This window comes from Lithobates pipiens, unplaced genomic scaffold (assembly GCF_037356315.1).
Source record: "Lithobates pipiens isolate NorthernLeopardFrog02 unplaced genomic scaffold, aLitPip1_a1.2 Scaffold_3, whole genome shotgun sequence".
NCBI lineage: Eukaryota > Metazoa > Chordata > Amphibia > Anura > Ranidae > Lithobates > Lithobates pipiens.
The window spans coordinates 215,682,256-215,700,736 of NW_027507790.1; the positions used below are offsets into that span (position 1 = coordinate 215,682,256).

Sequence of the window (18,481 nt, forward strand, 5' to 3'; positions counted from 1 at the left end):
CATGGTATACAACTGAAAAAAAATTGGCCTTAGATAAACTTTAAGTGAAAGTATAACTAAAGCTAAACATTTTTTAATAACTTGTAAAGAGTGGGAAATTCACACTGTCTATTGGTTCACTCTCTGGCCATTGTCACCACCACTGTAAATAAAAGAATATTGAATATTTCATTGTTGTCATCAGAACTTAGTGGATTACAGGTGAATGTTGGGTGCACAGTGTCACCAATTAAGTTTATATTTGTAGATCCGAAGATACCAGTCAGTTTTAGACAAGAAAGGGCATTGCGGAAAACACTTAACTGTATATGGGCTACTTGCTACATTTTCCTCAGTTTGTGATTGTAGAAGTGATATCAACCTGACCAGTTTTATTAACACTAAGGTATAGAAATTCTTTTTGCATGGAAGACTCAGACTTCTCAAAGTTACGGTCATTCCCATGGAAACAGGGAGAATGGGGCTCGGCTACAGGTTACCAAAATTTGTTGGATTCTAGAGATGTAAATCAGTAACACTTTACAGACCTGTTCCAATTGTTACTATTCCTTCATGATGGATGTTTGGATCAGTCCACTTCTCCAGCTGCAATTCATGGCACATCAAATCTAAAACAAATACTCCAGCCTTCTAAAAGGGAAAAGTAGGTTTATTTTTCTTTTACCAATAAATATAGAGCTGTGTTCCGGCCTCCACTCCCACCCCATTTTATTGTGGCTGGAAGCCTTTAATAAACATCCCCTTTCTGGATGAAAAATCTAGCTAAAATGTCTTGCAGAACTGCACAATTTTATCCTTGTGTTAACTTTTTTTTAAATCCCAATAAATCTGATACAGATTGTTAGCTCTGGAAATTTACACCAACAATAACAGGCAGGGGAAATGGCACATGTGCAGAGCAAAACATTTTCTTCCAAACAATTTCTCGTAGTTGTTTAAAAATTTTGACATCAATTCAGATGGAACATGAACTTCTAAGCAGGCTGTTTGGAACCAAAAATGCTTCTTGATCTCTGATCTCCAGATAGTGTTTGAAGAATGAAGGAACATTGTGCCTCTCCATCCCGGAATAGTAAAAGATAATATAAGCTGCAAATTAATTGGCAGGCTTGGCAAATCCCATGAGATAGGTAGCCAAAGCTCTTTAGAAAACATAGTTGGCTACCAACTGTTTAAAACTCTTATATTGGTGTCAACGGATGCACTTGTTCCTTAGCTTCCTAAAAGTGCTTGGTGGCTCTTAGATTGTTCCCTAAACATTCCTGAGTCCTGTGTTTCTGTCCGGACAAGAGGTTCGGAAAGCACAGATCCACACTATAGATGAAGCAGATAGATCTTTTCACCTCAAATTTATCTTCCTATCCAGCAAGGAGAACATTTAGCAGTACACTAGTGACATCACCAAATTTCACTCCAAATTTCATAAAACTCAAAGTCAGAGGCAGCAATGCCTTGGTGATCTCACATTGCAAATATACTGTACAGTAATGAGTCTGTAGGCACAGGGTTACCTAGTCACAGAGAGTGCATTGCTATTTTTCAGGAGAAATCCAAACCAAGAGGTTTCTGGGTCCTGCCTAGGCACAATAACATTTCTATATTTCCCCTATACGTTAGAATATCTTTTTTTGAGCTTTGATTTAATATAAAAACTAGAGATACATTTTAAGCCTAAAACCTTCAATGAAACATGGTGGCTCCATAGTAGCACAGAAGCTTTGCGATACTTTGTCCTTTGGATTAATTTCCACTCAAAATCTGTCTGCTTAACATTTATATGACCTCCCCATATTTATTTCAAGCTTTTCTCCAATGCTTCAGTTTTCTACCACAATCCAAAAAGATGCTGGTACATTGATCAGCTTGTATATTCTGTGCTCTTAAGTATGTGTTACTCCCACAGGGGCTTTCAGCTGGGTTTATTTAAAAAGACATGCTATATAAGAGTGCGCTATGATAAAATGTGCATTTGATTATTAATTACAGAAATAAGACCGGTTTTAAGAGGAACGGTTAGAATTCATCATGCATTCGCACATTTTTATGTAAGTGTTAGTGGCAAATGTTTTATCATTTACTAAGCACTAAACCTGCTAATGAAATTTTACATTTCTAAAAACTAGAACTGTGAATTATTAATTTCCTCACTTTTGATATACGTAATTGCAAAGTAAACAAGAGGGTAGCACACTATCAATGTTTTCACCCAAGATTAGCTCAACTTTCAGCCAAGATTCACACATTTTAACAAATCTTTTGATTATAAATATGTGTGAATCTTGTCTGAAAGAAAATCTATTGAATGATAACAGTAGGATGGCTATCCAAGCAGTTGCCGCAAGATGACTTTACTTTGAAGGCAATAAACAAACATGGATAAATAAGCAGTAAACTCAAGACAGTTGCATTAAGCAGATATACACCCACAAGTGTGGTGGAATTTAAGGTCCACTATCTTTGGATATTTCACCTTCTAGCAGTAAAAGGCCTCTCATATAAGAACCTTTTCTGCCTTAACAGAAGCCCACTGATATCATATGGCCAGAGTTCCTTGCTTAAGTTGGGACTTAGGTACCTGCATTACACAAAACAATTCTTAAAGTTAGAGAGTCCTAACGAGAAACCTTGGAATTGCCAGTTGGTATGGGAGATAATATGTCAGTGCTCCATTCTTTTGCATTCTGTGGTTGTACTCTAGCACCTTAAAATTGAACTGTTGCCAGCCTGAGGATGTTCAGATATTTATATTTTGTTGACTAGTGGTATTGAAGCTTTAACAAACCCTCACTGACCTCTGTAGCTGGAGGCACTGGGAAGCAGTTCATCCTGAAAGGCTACAGCAGAAGCACAGTAATTTTTAGCAGTTTAGTTAATTTTGTTCCACTTCAGCAACAGTAAATTGGCAGCCTATCAGCTTTTTGATCTCTAACAAAAATGGGTATAGGTACAGAGAAAGAGGAATGCTGAGACCCAATCTGAACAGCTTCCCTGCTTCTCTTGTGCACATTGCTCCACAGTGATTGCAGCTACAGACGTCAGTAAGGCCGCGTACACACGCGCGGACTGTTGGCCCAACTTTGTCCGTCCAACAGTTTGAGCGAACAGTCCGCTCAAACTTAGCATGGACGGACATGGCCACACACGACGAACGAACAGTTTGCTGAAACCGTGCGCGATGACGTGAACGGCACGTACGACGGGACGCAAAATACGACGTCCTATACACTGCATTATAACTTTCGGCTTGAAAATCCTTTCTGAGCATGCGCGGAACTTAGTTTGACGAACAAGCCTACACACGGGCGGACTGTTCGTTGAAACAAGGTTTCAGCGGACAGTTTTTCGGAATTTCCGTAAAACCTTGTCCGTCCAACTGTCCGCTGAAACTGTCCGCTGAAAGCCCACACACGAGCGGACTGTCCGCCCAAACACTGTTCAGCGGACAAGGTTGGGCCAACAGTCCGCGCGTGTGTACGCGGCCTGAGGGCTTGTTTTAAAGCTCATTTACTGTTAGTGAAAAGTTCAACTTTAAAGTTCTTCTGCTTTTATTGCAATGAAAAGAAGCTCAGTTCTAACATTACCTATAAAGCATCTCTGGATTTTACTGGGAGAACTTATATTTTAGGGTTTTTAAAGGTTGGCACTTAGCAAATGTGGGCTTTCCTGTGCAGTTATGGACAAATTAGGTGGTAGAGCTTGGGCAGATTAAATATAAAGCTTGCTGTGGCTTTTAGATGTGAAAGGTTGAGAGGTATGCTACTAAACAGAATGGATACTTTGGAAGTTTGTAAGGCAGAACAAAAAGAAAAAAGAAAATAAGTAATCATTGTCAGTATTTACTTCTCTTGGTATATTTCATGCATTTGATAGGTGTAGGAATAGTAAGGCTTGCTTTTGTTGCACTAGGTAGCATATGGCTCCAGAACTGCTAAAAGTGAAAACCAACACCACTTTCATTATTTGCCTTTAATGATTTCTAAATGCCATATGAAACTGCTTAACTCAGTTTTTTTCCCCATCAGCCATTGCATATAATTGTATGACATTTTATAAAGGATATACTGTATATACAGTAGAAAGATAGATAATTTCTCAGAAGTAAAAATAAGTCCATCACCTGCTGAAAACGTAACAAAATAATATGTGCCATGATCTCTGTCTATGTTATGCAAAACGACTGGTTGGTTATTACCTGTTAGTTTTTGTCCCCATAAAATAAGTGCTGTGGAAGCCCAGCTGTTTTACACATGCCGGCACTTCATCTGTTTATCATGTTACTTGTTTGGCGTGTTTGGCAGAACACCATAGTGTGAAAGAGTGTGCCGCTGAAGTATGTTAAGCATTCAGCACGTTTTGTTGGCAGAAGTAACTGGTTAACTCAGTTTTTTCCCTGTAATCTTTTGGTTATTGACACCAGCAAAACATGTTCAATACGCCTGCAGCTATTGAACGCATATGTCTGTCTGACTTGGTAGAGTGGTGGCCCTGTTTGCTCTTACAATACTTCCCCTTCCTGTTCACTGCCCCGCTGTCACATGATCCCATAGATGACAAACCCAAGTCCTAATTCTGCCCCAACATTTTTTTAATTCTTTTAAAAAGTATTAGTTTATAAAAAGTAACATCTTGAAAAGGTTTAAAATAATTCAGTGTGTGTGGCAGAAAGAACAGCTGCCCCTCTACACCCAAAGCCATGGAGTTCTTTCACAATGTAGATTGCTGCCTCAAGTTACTTTTTTTTTTTTAATCTTTATTTAAATTTTTCTTTTAAGTTGCGTACAAAACATAATCAAGTATTAAAAGAAAACCATAGGACCAAAATACATTCATGCCCTTCAATTTTTCACATTATCCATTATGGAAGAAAGAGAAAGAAAGAGATTCCATGTGAAATGGAAATAATGGAAAATCTTTAGACAATCTATGATTTTTAACGAGGTAATGGGTCGGTAGGGGTGGGGAGAGGGGTGGGAGGGAGATATTTTAGCTGCCTCAAGTTACTTGGGGGAGCACTAACTTCTGTGAAGGAGTGTACATAGCTTAGAATCCTGCTTATAGGAAATAGAAAGAGGGGCGTGGAAGTGAATTGGGTCAGTTGATTTAGGTTTGTGGACACTTTACTGTTTTGTTTTTCCAGGAAACCTTGAGCTAAGATTTTGTACAAAACTCCTAGTCTGACAATCAATATTTTCATTCTTTGCTATGGTCAACAGCTTTGGTTTGTGCATCATATATAGGTGTCCCTTGAATCAAATTCATGCCTAGCTTATGCAGGGAAAAGTAAAAGGTTTGCTTTCTTTATATCTGCACTCCCCAGCAAGACATTCTGACCTTTCTTTTATGCTCCTGTTGACAGGGTGAAGGAATGGATAACCTGTGTAAGCTCTGATTCATTATAGTCGAAGCTTACACAGGGCTGGCGACTCTTTCCCTATCCTCATTTGACAACACTGGGCCAATTACCAAGTATCAGCACTGAGAGTAAGGGAAGTGAGTTACATGCTGCTCTATACCCAGAATTACAGAGTTGTTTCTTTGCTGCAAGCTGACCAAAGCATCTTGGTTCTGCTGGGTAAGTGGGGGTCCTTAAAACAAGCCTGTTGCTTTGTGCTGCATGAGCAAACCATGTTTGCTTTAACAGTGAGTTTTAAAAAAAATATTTTAGATTTTGCATTTATCATTGATGGACAGGTAGATGACATGTTCTGTTTATATCTTTCTCCCATTTTAGGTATATTGGAGATAACATCAGTGGATGTAGGGGTTGTGGCAGTGAAATCCATTAACAGCAATTATTATTTAGCCATGAACAGAAGAGGCAAAGTCTATGGTTCTGTAAGTAATTATAATTTATTTTATCATTTATTTATTTATTTCATATAAATCAGATTGTTATTTTTTTTTTTAATAGAGGGGTAGGACCTCTGACTCGCCAAAACAAAAAGTGAAGAGAAATCTGAGTTCTGACTGTTGTCTCTGGGACAGGCGTTAAGGGAAATTGCTCAGTAAGGACACCTGTCCAGGGACAGCTGGGGAGTTGGGATTTCCCTTCACTATCTCTAGAGAAATCTCTACATTGGGGGTGTACAGACAGCATTCCAAAACTTAAAGACCATACACATTTTGTTTGGTGCTCCAGCTTGCTATAGGATGATGTAGGAACACATGAAGATGTAATAAGAGGCTTTTGGCACCAAAGTGACAGAAGCATCCCATTACTACTAATATTTATTAAGGTACTCCATTGCGTGACAGTCTCCTATCCATGATATTCCTGCCAATGCTGCTGTTTCTCTAGGGAAGAGAAGGGATCAAACATGTTAAAAAAAAGCCTTGTTGTTTCCCCCTACAAAAAAGTGGAACTGGGGATATCCATAGAAAGCTTCTCCCAACCCTCTCCATAGGCCTGGAGGGGAACGGTCATCCAAGCCAAATGTTTTTTGCTCAGTGTCCGGCTAGCATACTCTATAGAGATAGCTGAGGACAGCTGGATCTACCCATCACAGTCAATCAACCTCGTGTCTAAAATATTCTGCCATCTTTGCTGAAACCCGAGCTGCAAGTATCCATTCTCCTTAGGGCAATGATACCGCAACTGCTGAACAAACCAACAGGGAGTACTTGCGTTAATGGGTGGCACCATTCTGCAGCCTGAATTTGAAATTCCTAGGGTAGAGTGCTGCCAAGGAATCAATAGTGATGCATTTCTTCATACAAAAGGTGCAGCGCTTAAAAACTGACAGAAAATCCTTGACTAGAAATTCAACAAAAAGGGTCCAATAAGTGTGGGGTCCAAAATAGAAAATCTTGGGAGAGATCCTCCACTGACAGATGCACACACGCACATTGACTCTTACCATTCAGAGTGGACCACTACATACAGTATACAGTGGTCCAATGCAGTTATAGAATCCAATCGATCCAACAACAGCACTCTTGCAGACATCATCAGGGGTGCATTTCTAGTTATTAATTGCACTTTAAAGTCTCACTCATCAGCTGCATATTTGTGAGCTGAACCCTATGCATTTGAATGGGCACATTTTTGTAGTGTAGGACACTCAACATTGGAAGTAAATTATTTTTACAAAGCAAATATTATTTTGCATACTGGTACTGACTAGTATTCAGCATTTCTTTTCTCCCTCAGTTTTCCTTACTCATGCAGCTTATGCATTCCCAGTGGTGGTGGAGAGGGGCAGGGAAGGGGAAAACAAGGAAGCTGTGCAGGCACCCAATGTGCTCCTTATTAACTAAATACATTATTCGATTTTAGGACACTGGTGGCTGGCATGCACGGTGCCCAAAGTTGTAAAGTTGTACAATAAAAAAACTGTGTCTTAGTGTGGCTTGACCTACATGCCAGCAGCTTGTTGACAATCGTTGGGCAATTTGGGGCAATTTTTAGGTATTTTGCCACAGCACCCCTGAAGAACCCAAACAGCACCCCGGTTGAAAAAGGCTGTTCTGGACTATGAAACTGTTTTGACATTTTTGTTATTTTGCGTTGTTTAAAAGTATACATCCTAATAAAAAAAAATGATGTTTGTAAGTGAAAATACTTATAAGTTCTCTGTATACTCATCCGTTTTTTCATTATGTTCTATCTCTTTTATATTTACAGAAGGAATTTAACATTGACTGTAAACTAAAGGAGAGGATAGAGGAGAATGGTTATAATACCTATGCATCTCTAACCTGGAAGAACAATGAGAGACAAATGTTTGTGGCACTAAATGGTAAAGGAACCCCAAAAAGAGGACCAAAAACAAGAAGGAAAAGCACAAATGCTCACTTTCTTCCCATTCCTCTATCTCTGTGCTAACAAAGAACTAAAGACCTACAGAGGACATTCTAAAGGGCTTTAACACTTCGACACGGAGAGGAAAACCAGTTGTGGAGTTCACAAGTGTACCAAGTCTTCCAGAGGCTGTTTTTCTAGTGCCGCGTCCTACAAGTGGCCAGATCGGATCAAATAAAAGCTAGCCGCCCATTTGAAGAATGTTATTTGTTGTGTGTACAATACTGTTTAAAGGACGAGAGACAATCATGCAGATGATCTTCCGGGAAAGTTATTTATGGAATACAAACTTAAATCAAAGATCTGCTTTTCTCATTCAGACCCAGCGATCCAACGAGCAGACAGACACGCAAAGAATTTGCTGAAAGTACTTGGGTCAAATTGACAACAATGATGGATATTTTTTTGAAGAGACATCCACAAGAATGTATGGGATTAAGATGTGTAAACACGTGAAACTGTTCTAACAAAACAAATAATGTGGTATTCCTGTGTATTCTATGTACTGCGTCCCAACCCCCACCCCACTGCCTTTGTGTTCCTTTGTAAGTTATTTATTTAATAGAATGTTTAATATGTGTCTTCAGTGTTTAAAGCTGAGTGTCTGCATTTGTGCATCATTTTTTTTTCATTATCCTAGAGAGATTGTTCTTTCTGCTTTAACATCCTAAGAACTGACAAAGTTTCAGAAAAGACGTTTATGTGAAAAATAAGAAAACGCTTTTTGTTGGTTGGTCATGTAGGTGTTTTAAAGAAGAACTCCAATCATAAAACAAAAATCTCTAAATGGCAATCATTATTCTGTTAATTGTATCTTCGTTCCATGTTTTACCATATATGGCTGCTTTTTCCAGAAGACTAGGACTCCGTGATCTAAGACTGCAGTTTTTTCCCTGAAAAGTTCCCACCCCACTGCCCAAAGCATTCCTGAACTCTGTGTTCTGCCTATGTACTTGCCTCAACCACTCCCAGTGCCTAAGACATGAGAGCTACAGGTAGTATAAGCCAGTGGTCTCCAAACTGTGGCCCTGGGGCCGAATGTTGCCCTTTATTTGCTTTTATCCAGCCCTCAAGACATTATTCCCCCCACCGTCAGCAACAGGGGCATAGTTCCTGCCACTGACACCAATGATGGGGCACTATTCCTCCCATTGATACCAATGATGGGGGGACGTATTCATCCCATTGATATCAATGATGGGGTGCTATTCCTCCCATTGATACCAATGATGGGGCACTATTCCTCCCATTGATACCAATGATGGGGCACTATTCCTCCCATTGATACCAATGATGTGGCACTATTCCTCCCATTGATACCAATGATGGGACATGATTCCTCCCATTGATACCAATGATGGGGGACTTATTCCTCCCATTGATACCAATGATTGGGCACTATTCTACCCACTGACACCAATGATTTGGAACTATTCCTCCCACTGACAACAATGATGGGGAACTATTCCTCCCATTGATACCAATGATGGGGCATTATTACCCTCTCTAATACCAATGATGGGGCATTGTTCAATCCCACTGATGCCAGGATCTTTTCTTCTCCCACTGGTCACAGTTTGCGCCCCCCTAAAGTTTGATGTACAGTAAACTGGCCCTTTGTAAAGTGTGGAACCAATGAATGGGGCATTGATCACTTCCACTGATGCCAGGACCTTTTTTCTCCCGCTGATCACAGTCCATCAACCCCTCCTAAAGTTTGAAGGACAGTAAACTGGCCCTTTGTAAAGTTTCGAGACCCCTGATAAGCCATAGATAGGTGTTTATGGCAATCTACCTGCTCTGCCCATTGTATTTTCAGTTACAAATCTAGGCACTACTTGTGCCGCCCTGATATGTCAGGTGTAGGGCAATGTTTAATGTTAATTAATTATAGAGAAGGACTGGTATTAGTACCATTAAAAATAGCTAGTGGTTTAAATATATATGGCCTCAACTGAGATTATAGATTTCCCTGGACCTCCTCTTTGTGTCAAAATATGGTTATCCTTTTACAGTTCTGAAAAAGAAAAAAAAGCTCACGTTATCATCTAAAAATACAAAAAAATTTATAGAAAGACTTTAGCAACTGCCTTTTACAAAAGAGGAATAATAAGTATTGTTCTCGCGGTTATTACTGGCGTTGGGCAAAGGGGCCAGTAGATTGCTGAGGTTTTACAATTTCGCCAGAGATTAGTTTTACTCATATATTCTCTTTTTTTTTTTTTTACGTTTATATAGCTGCAGTCCTGGTGTCATACAATTTTAATCCTGCCAGTATCAATAATTAATGTTAACACAATAATAGGAAAAATCAGGTGTAGGCTACACAGGCTTAAACAAAAAGGGGGGAGACGAGTGTATCGGAAATAATTCACTCAAAATAGAGTGGTCTCCCATAGATCACTGACCATGTAGGGTGTAGTTAATGTAACCAAATACATATAAACACTACGATACCTGATATAGAACACTAGAAGGGGTTACTATGGTAACAGATGGATCATAATAGAGTACTTCTTTAAACATTAATTTATTGTAACAAAGTTGGTTGATAGTAGAATATCGACCAAAAATAATAACAACTTCACAAAATTTATGATCTCTGTTACCATAATAACCCTTTCTGGTGTTCTATACCAGGTTTTGTAGTGTTTGTAGGCTACAGAGGGCATCAGTGAACATCCGTCTCAAAGCATCCCTATGACAAAATTTAAGGGGCCAAAAAAAAAACGGTAATTAAATATTTTACCCTTATAAGTTAAAATTAAAAATTATCGCTATGATTTAGCAAACCTGACAACCCTTTCTGGGGGCCTGGTAAATGTGCCTACAAAAATTAAAACTGGCACCTAACCTTTTAAAACATTGTTTATAGAAATACCTGTTTGGCTCCTTGCCTCTGCTGGCATTTTCATTATTCTCCAGTTTCTCCACCCTTTGGTTGGGCTTGGGCTTGTAGACCTCTAAAAGATGGGACTAGCTGGGCCATATTATTTAAGCGGCTTGCTGGCTGATAGCTCCAAGTTAGGGAAGATCTCTAGAGATATGAGACATGACGTACACTGATTACAGTATATCTGGTGGTGTTGTTCTTCCATCATCACTCTCATCAGCCACAGTTGCCACAAGTGGTATCGCAGTGACATCTGGCATTATAATTAGTGGATGTTTTTGCAGAAAGTCCATGGGACAGATGGCTTTTAATATGCCTGTGTACAAACAATTGGTCACCATTGTAGCAACTATCTCTGTCGTAGATGGTTGATCATTTTCTCTTGTGGCATGAATTATAACAAAATCATATATACCGCTTTTTATTATAGTACAGTATGTACCTCTTTTAGATTGTATAAACAAATTGTCTCAAGTGTAAAGATGCAATATATAATGTCTGCTTGAAAGATGCAGTTGACACTTTCTGAGTACGTTATATTGATGATTTACGTGCAATTTTCCATCTTCGTAGAACATCAGAGGATTCCTCTGTATCAAGATAAATCAGTGATGCTTGGGTATTTAAAAAAATAAAATAAAAACAGGGAGAAGGAAGTTCAAAAAGTAAAAAAAAGTATATATATATATAAAAAAAGAAATATATAATTATGGACTTCTCCCAGATGTTGCATAGTATTTATCTTGCTACAGAGTACTTATATATTTTCTACCACTAAAAAAGTTTAATCATATGAATTTTGCAAATGGTTATTTCATCCACTAAAAAAAAAAAAAAAGGTCCATGCTAAAGAGGGTTTAAAGCTTGCTGTGCATCATTCTGACAAATGGCATGTTTTAAAAGAACTTTAGAGTTCAGTTTTTTCACTTGAATCTGTAGTAAAATTTACAAACAACAAAAAGATTAAGCGCAATAAAAAATGAAAATGAAACTATTTCTCAAAACATAATCTGTTTCGTTTTTTATTTAAAAAATGCAGTTTTCAAGTAGGGATAATAATAATAAAAATAGCAATAATATTTCCATACTTATATTTACACAGTCTTATAGTGTTTTTAAATGGGGATTACCACTTAGAATTTGTTTTAAAACAATGGGGAAAACCAATAGAAAATGCCACTAAATATGTTACTGAAGGACCATCCTTGTATGCTTAGACATTATTTTTCAATGGTCTAACTATTGGGGTTTGGAAAATATACATTTGAAAAATAAAGGGTCAATAAATATAAATGTAATACCTTCAATAACATTTACTTTAAAACATTTAAATGTCTCAGGGGTTTACCACAGCTGAACATACTTAAACTGAACTCCAGGCAGAAATTATTAATATTTTTTTTTCAGATATGTACTTATTAGATAATTATTTACGACCCATTTACATCTGCCAGTTCTGATGCAATTTTTTGGTTTATGTTATTGTGCTTTATAGAAGTCCATTGCTTTAGAATGGCCTATCAACACATGGCAAAAGAAAAAAAAAACTCTGGCTTTTTTATTTTTTAAACACACATTGGTACAGCAATATACATCACTCTGCAATACACAGTAAAATATAAAAGGTACAAGGAAGGTATGATGCTGCTTCTTCATTACCAACTGGGATAAATCCTGGACTAGGCTTTATTCCCTGACTGCAGGAAAGTTTAATTTCTGGTTGTGCTCTACAAAAGAGTTTAAGCCCTCGTACACACGGTCGAATATTCCAACAACAAAATCCGATGGATTTTTTCCGACGGATTTTGTCCGAAACTGGTGTTGCATACACATGGTCGAACAAAGTTGTCGGAAAATCCAATAGTTCGGAACGTGATGACGTTTGTACATTACGACGGGACTACGTTCAGGCTAGTAGCCAATAGCTTTGGTCTCGTAATTTGATCTGAGTATGCGTGGCACTTTGTCCGATCGGAATTCTCTACAAACAATTGGACAAAGTTCTATCGGATCATGTTGTCGGAAAATTTTATATCCAGCTCTCAAACTTTGTTGCTCGGACATTCCGACGGAAAAAGTCAGATGGAGCCCACACACGGCCGGATTATCCGACAACACGGTCCGATTGGACATTTTCTGTCGGAATTTCCGACCGTGTGTACAAGGGCTAAGACTACCTGTACAGAATTTCATATACAATGTTAGCTAAAACATTTAACATATACCCATTTCAAATGAATACTTGTTTGCTTGGAGTTCAGTTTTCAGTAACGATGCTTTTGTAGGAGATATTTTTTTTCTACAATAATTTTTTTCTACAATAATTTGCCTAATTTGTAATATCATAGATGAATACAGACATCTGCCTCTTGCAATTCTTTGTTGACTTAAAATTATGAATATTGCAAAACTAAATATAATATCAAACATATCAGTTTCTATGCAAGCATGGGAATATTTACATACAAATATAGTAAATAATTTAGGAAAATTATGTTGTGCCCCACATTATTATACAGTGGGGTGGATTTACTAAAACTGGAAAGTGCAACATCTGGTGCAGCTCTGCATGGTAGCCAATCAGCTTCTAACTTCAGCTTGTTCAATTAAGCTTTGTCAATAAAAAAAAAAGCTGGAAGCTGATTGGTTTCTGTGCAGAGCTGCACCGGATGTTGCACTCTCCAGTTTTAGTAAATCAACCCCAATATATAGAAGAAAAAAGAAAAGTTACTTCTTCTTGCCAAGTATTGCAAAGATCAACATGAAGTGCTGTAACTCATAGCTACTTTTCATATTTCAGTTTTCCGCTGTTGTCAGAAATGTTTGAGTAGTGGTGTATTACGGGAATCCAAAGAAACCAATCATAATTCAGAAATGTGTTCTGACTATTAATTTTTACTTATTGGTTGCTATTGATTACTGTTCTTTGTTATGCCGTATTTACAGAATTGTGGGTGATGTAAAGCATATACATTATGGCAATACAGGTATGGGAGTAAATATACAGAAATGTCTTACTCATAATCTTATGAAACCTAAATAAAGTAATTAATTGCTGCTTCTTTATATAGAACAATACTATGCATGAACAGGTGTATACCCTGTTATCCATGATGCAGAAAAATTACATGGTGTAACACGGTTATGCAGAGCGAAGATGGCAGGACAATGCATTCTAAGGAAAGAAGTGGGTTTACACAGAGGCCAACCAATATGCATTATATACAGTATAATATTCAGTTAAAGTGGTTGTAAACCTTTAAAATGAAAAATTAACAAAGAATATCCTGATGTAGTGTGTACTTGCCTTGATCCAAAACACCCAGTGTGATTTCTGTGCCCTCTCATATCCCTCTGCTATCTGTAAGAGTCACCTTTGAAAGTCTATGCTGGCACTACAGAACTCTGGAGAGACAGCAGGTGGTGGACAGCCTCAGTTGTGCATGTTTACCTATAAGACTGCCTAGAGGGGTTGTGTGTCCATTCCTTTCACTCAGGTCTCAGGTTACACTCAGCTACCTTTTCTATGCTGTGCAGTGTGTGACACTAGATCCCTGCCACCTGTCTGTTGGAGCGCAGGAATGCTGTATAAAATGTGTGCTTTAGGTGACTTTAGAGAAGAGAGGGCTGCAGATAAATAGGTATAACTTATGTAGACAGATTTATTTAATCTCTGTGTATCACCCGAGGCTAGTCACTTCACTGGGTATATGTGAGGGTTTTCAGACACTTTAACACAGTTTTTTTTCTAGAGCTCTTGTACACTGTGTAAAATCACAAGTTCAAGCTTCTTATTTGGCCTCCTTTATGGGAGAGTGAAGGGTTCTGTACACTTTCTGAAATGAAAATCGCACAGCTGGTAAGCCCTTGGCAGATAGGCAGTTCAGACACCAAAACTGTGTAGTTCTCCAAATTTTTTAAATATCCCTTAAAGCTGATCTTAGAGCACAGAGTAAAATAAGGTTAACTTGGTACGAGTCTCTTGTTATCCTTAGAACAGAAGAACTGGGAGAGGGAGGGCAGAACTTGGAGCCAATCTGGTGGTTAGCATGAACATATTCTGATAAAGAACACATTGAGAAGGGGAGAGGGTAGATAATTCACCTAATAGTCTGCTGCTGCTCCTTTACTGTCAATTCATAGGATGGGACAAGAATATGACCTAGCTGTATTTCATAAGCCTAGCAGGACTGTATAAATCTCAGGACTGCTTGGACAGACACATTTTTCAGCAGGTAAAACAGCTTGGTCTTTAGCTTTAAAGGACCAATATGACTGACACACGAACTCTAAGATCTCCAAACTCTTTTTATATTCATGTTGCTATGCAAATATTTTAGATATTTCTCAAGACATAGTCTTGAGCTGTTTCAGGAAGACTTTAGAAAAAGACCAGGATTCTCCTTTAGTTTTATGGAAATTTTAAACAAGAATTCTGATTGGACATTACGGGCATCAACACTGTACTCCCTTGGTTTTTTCACTTTCACTACTCAGCCTTAATATGGTTTAAACAGGTCAATGGAACATTACAACAGATCTCCTATCTCATAATGCCTCTAATGAGGACCATCATAGTCTTTCCCTAACGTAAAACATTAGAAATTGTACTTTGGGTATCTTGCTAATCGAACACTTTATCCCTCTTTGTCTTGGATGATATAACAAGTCCTAGACCAAAGTAACACCAAGACAGTCATTTGCCATTCAAGTCATTACCAGAATGCCTGCTATCATTGGGCCTTAAAGTGGTAATAAACGCACAACAGGAAAATCAGTCTGTATATGCAGTAAAGTATGATTGTTATACTAACTGTGGGACCTAAAGGGTTAATCCTCTGCATTGTGTAAAAAGTCTGTTTGGCCCTGTCTTCTCTGACCCTCTCCTTCTTCCACTGTTTCCAATCCATCTGCTGATAAGACAGAGCCTTTGGAGTCACTCTGCATATGTTGAGTTTGGTGTGTATCGCTAGAGAGTTTTTTTTTATTGTGAGGGTGCATGTGATCAGCACAGGGCCAATCAGCACTGTCCAGACAGAGGGTTAGGCATCCTGCAGCTTTATAGGACAGTCAGAGTAGAACAAAAACTTCTTCTACAAGCTTTAAACTAGACACTGATAGAAGTCACAAGACTGCTATATACGGCTGATGAGAAAGGGTATTTTGCGGTTTATATGTACTAAAATAATTGCATTTCCATGTTCTGTGTACTTTGGGAGATCAGATATAGTGAATGCAGGGTTTAGTAACACTTTAAGTGTGACACATAATGGCTTATCTTTTTCCTAAAATCAATCAAATTCAGGATCTACAATAAAAAAAAAAATCTACCTGGGTTCCATTGACATGGCCAACATGCAGCTTTTTCCTTTAAATCGCTTTAGAGTCACCGATTTTGACATCTGAACTTGAAGCAACTTGAGTCCAGCATTGATCACTCCAGGCCTGCTCAGTTGTTTCCTTACTTGGGTTAGAAGGACACAAATATCCCTTTTTTTTTTCGGTTGTTACAGATTAGCATAATCTAGGCAAATTGCATTGTTTACAGGTCATGTTGCGAACATCATTTTTATACCTCTCAACATTTTATAACAAGAAAAAATAAAAATCACGATGCCTGGCTGAGAAGCACTCAAAGGCAAGCATCTATTCTACAACCCCTGACCCCACATTAGTCTCAAGAGAGTGAGAAACTTTTTCAAGTTCCTAGTGCCTGACACAGCTGTCCCTGGAAGTAGAATGCAATTTTCGAGTTGGAGCAACTACATTCTGATGCCTTTCAGATGGTGCTGAGAAGACAGAAGAGTATCGAGCTCCATTCTTGATTCTACCAAACCTCACAGCAAATATAACCATATTTGGTCACAGCTGTATTCTTTTTGCTAAGCCAAAAATATCTGCAAGTTCGATGCTGAGATTATCCAGCCAAAGTTTTAATAAATAGTGTGTAGGTAACTGAATCCAACCACATGGAAAATAGATTAAACCAACATGCAACCCAATCAGATTTTTTTCAACATTTGCTTATCTCTATGCATTCTTTTTGTTTAGAACAAATAGATGTTGACAGCTCATACCCCCCTAGATATCAAAATTTTCATTTTGTATTTCATGAAAGAAGACCTTCTGTTCAGCATCTTTTGTGCTGTCCGATAAAGATGGTTATAGCCTAATAATATTATTTTGTTTGAAACACTTTTGGCGTTGACTTATTAAAAGGAACTAATTATCACCAATGGTCAAGTGAACCTACTTCATACGCTCAGTCACATACAAGGGAATAAAAAAGACAGGGACATCCCCTGTAAGTGATGGATGTTTGAAGCACACATAGGTTCACCTACCAAGAGTGAAATTACCCCACTGGTACAACCTCCCTCTTTATGTGATAATAGGATATTCTATTGATGCTGCAGTTTTATCTTCAAATTACTTGTAAAATAAATTAAAAAAAAAGTATGTTTTATTTTTATTCTTTGGAAACTGTATTTTGGTACAAAATGAGACTTACTAGTGTTTCTTTTTTACTAAAAAAAATTTAACCTCTAGAAATGCTGTTATTTTTTTGTTTGTTTTGTTTTTTTATAAGTTATTTGAGTCAATGCTTTTTACCAGCACTTCCAATGTAAAATCCTTTTATTTAAATATTAGCTGTTTAAAAGAAGCTTTTCCCGTAAACTGCAAAATGGTTAGATTGTGCCGTCTTCCTCAATAAAGCTGTTAATGTAAGTCTTTGTGTGAGATCAGTATATTGTGGTGTTTCTATTTATTACTTACTCATTTCTTACTCATGGCTTTTATATACACCTTTTAACATATTTTAGATTTATTTAATGTACTCATCTGTGGATGATTTATTTTCTTCCACTGCTGTGTATAGTCATAGTGAAGTCGTAGAACAAGCAAAAGAAGGTCAAATAATTTTTTTTTGGGTGAACAGAAGTGATGGAACCACAGCTTATTTTTATGTTCCCAAGTGTTAAACCAATGTATATGCTCATACAGTGCCTTGCAAAAGTATTCAACCCTTGGCTTTTTACCTATTTTGTTACATTACAGCCTTTAGTTCAATGTTTTTTTTAATCTAAATTATACAGTATGTAATGGATCACAACACAATAGTCTAAGTTGGTGAAGTAAAATTAGAAAAATATTTACATAAAACTATTTTTCAGAAATAAAAAAAATGATAATTGGCATGTGCGTATGTGTTCACTGCCTTTGTTATTAAGCCCATAAAAAGCTCTCGTGCAACCAATTACCTTCATTTGTGAAATTATGTCCACCTGTCTGCAATCTAAGTGTCACAGGATCTGTCATTACATATACACAACTTTTTGAAAGGCCCCAGAGGCTGCAACACCTAAGCAAGAGGCACCACTAACCAAACACTGCCATGAAGACCAAGGAACTCTCCAAACAAGTAAGGGACAATGTTGTTGAGAAGTACAAGTCAGAGTTAGATTATAAAAACATATGCAAATCTTTGAAGATCCCTAGGAGCACCATCAAATCTATCATAACCAAATGGAAAGAACATGGTACAACAGCAAATCTGCCAAGAGATGGCTACACACCAAAACTCAAGAACCGGGCAAGGAGGGCATTAAACACAGAGGCAGCACAGAGATCTAAGGTAACCCTGGAGGAGCTGCAGAGTTCCAGAGCAGAGACTGGAGTATCTGTACATAGGACAAAAAATAAGCTGTATGCTCCATAGAGTTGGGCTTTATGGCAGAGTGGCCAGAAGAAAGCCATTACTTTCAGCAAAAAAACAAAATGGCATG

At 37.9% G+C, this 18,481-nt stretch overlaps 1 protein-coding gene across 1 annotated transcript in view; it reads left to right on the forward strand.

Annotated features, from left to right (window-relative positions):
- The window catches only part of FGF10 (fibroblast growth factor 10), a 146,975-nt gene extending 129,552 nt beyond the window's left edge, over positions 1 to 17,423 (forward strand). The window contains exons 2-3 of the mRNA XM_077462774.1: positions 5,732 to 5,835; positions 7,625 to 17,423. Coding sequence (XP_077318900.1) covers positions 5,732 to 5,835; positions 7,625 to 7,825 — 305 coding nt within the window. The 3' untranslated portion in view covers positions 7,826 to 17,423. The remainder of the gene's footprint in view (positions 1 to 5,731; positions 5,836 to 7,624) is intronic.
- The last annotated feature ends 1,058 nt before the right edge of the window (positions 17,424 to 18,481 follow it).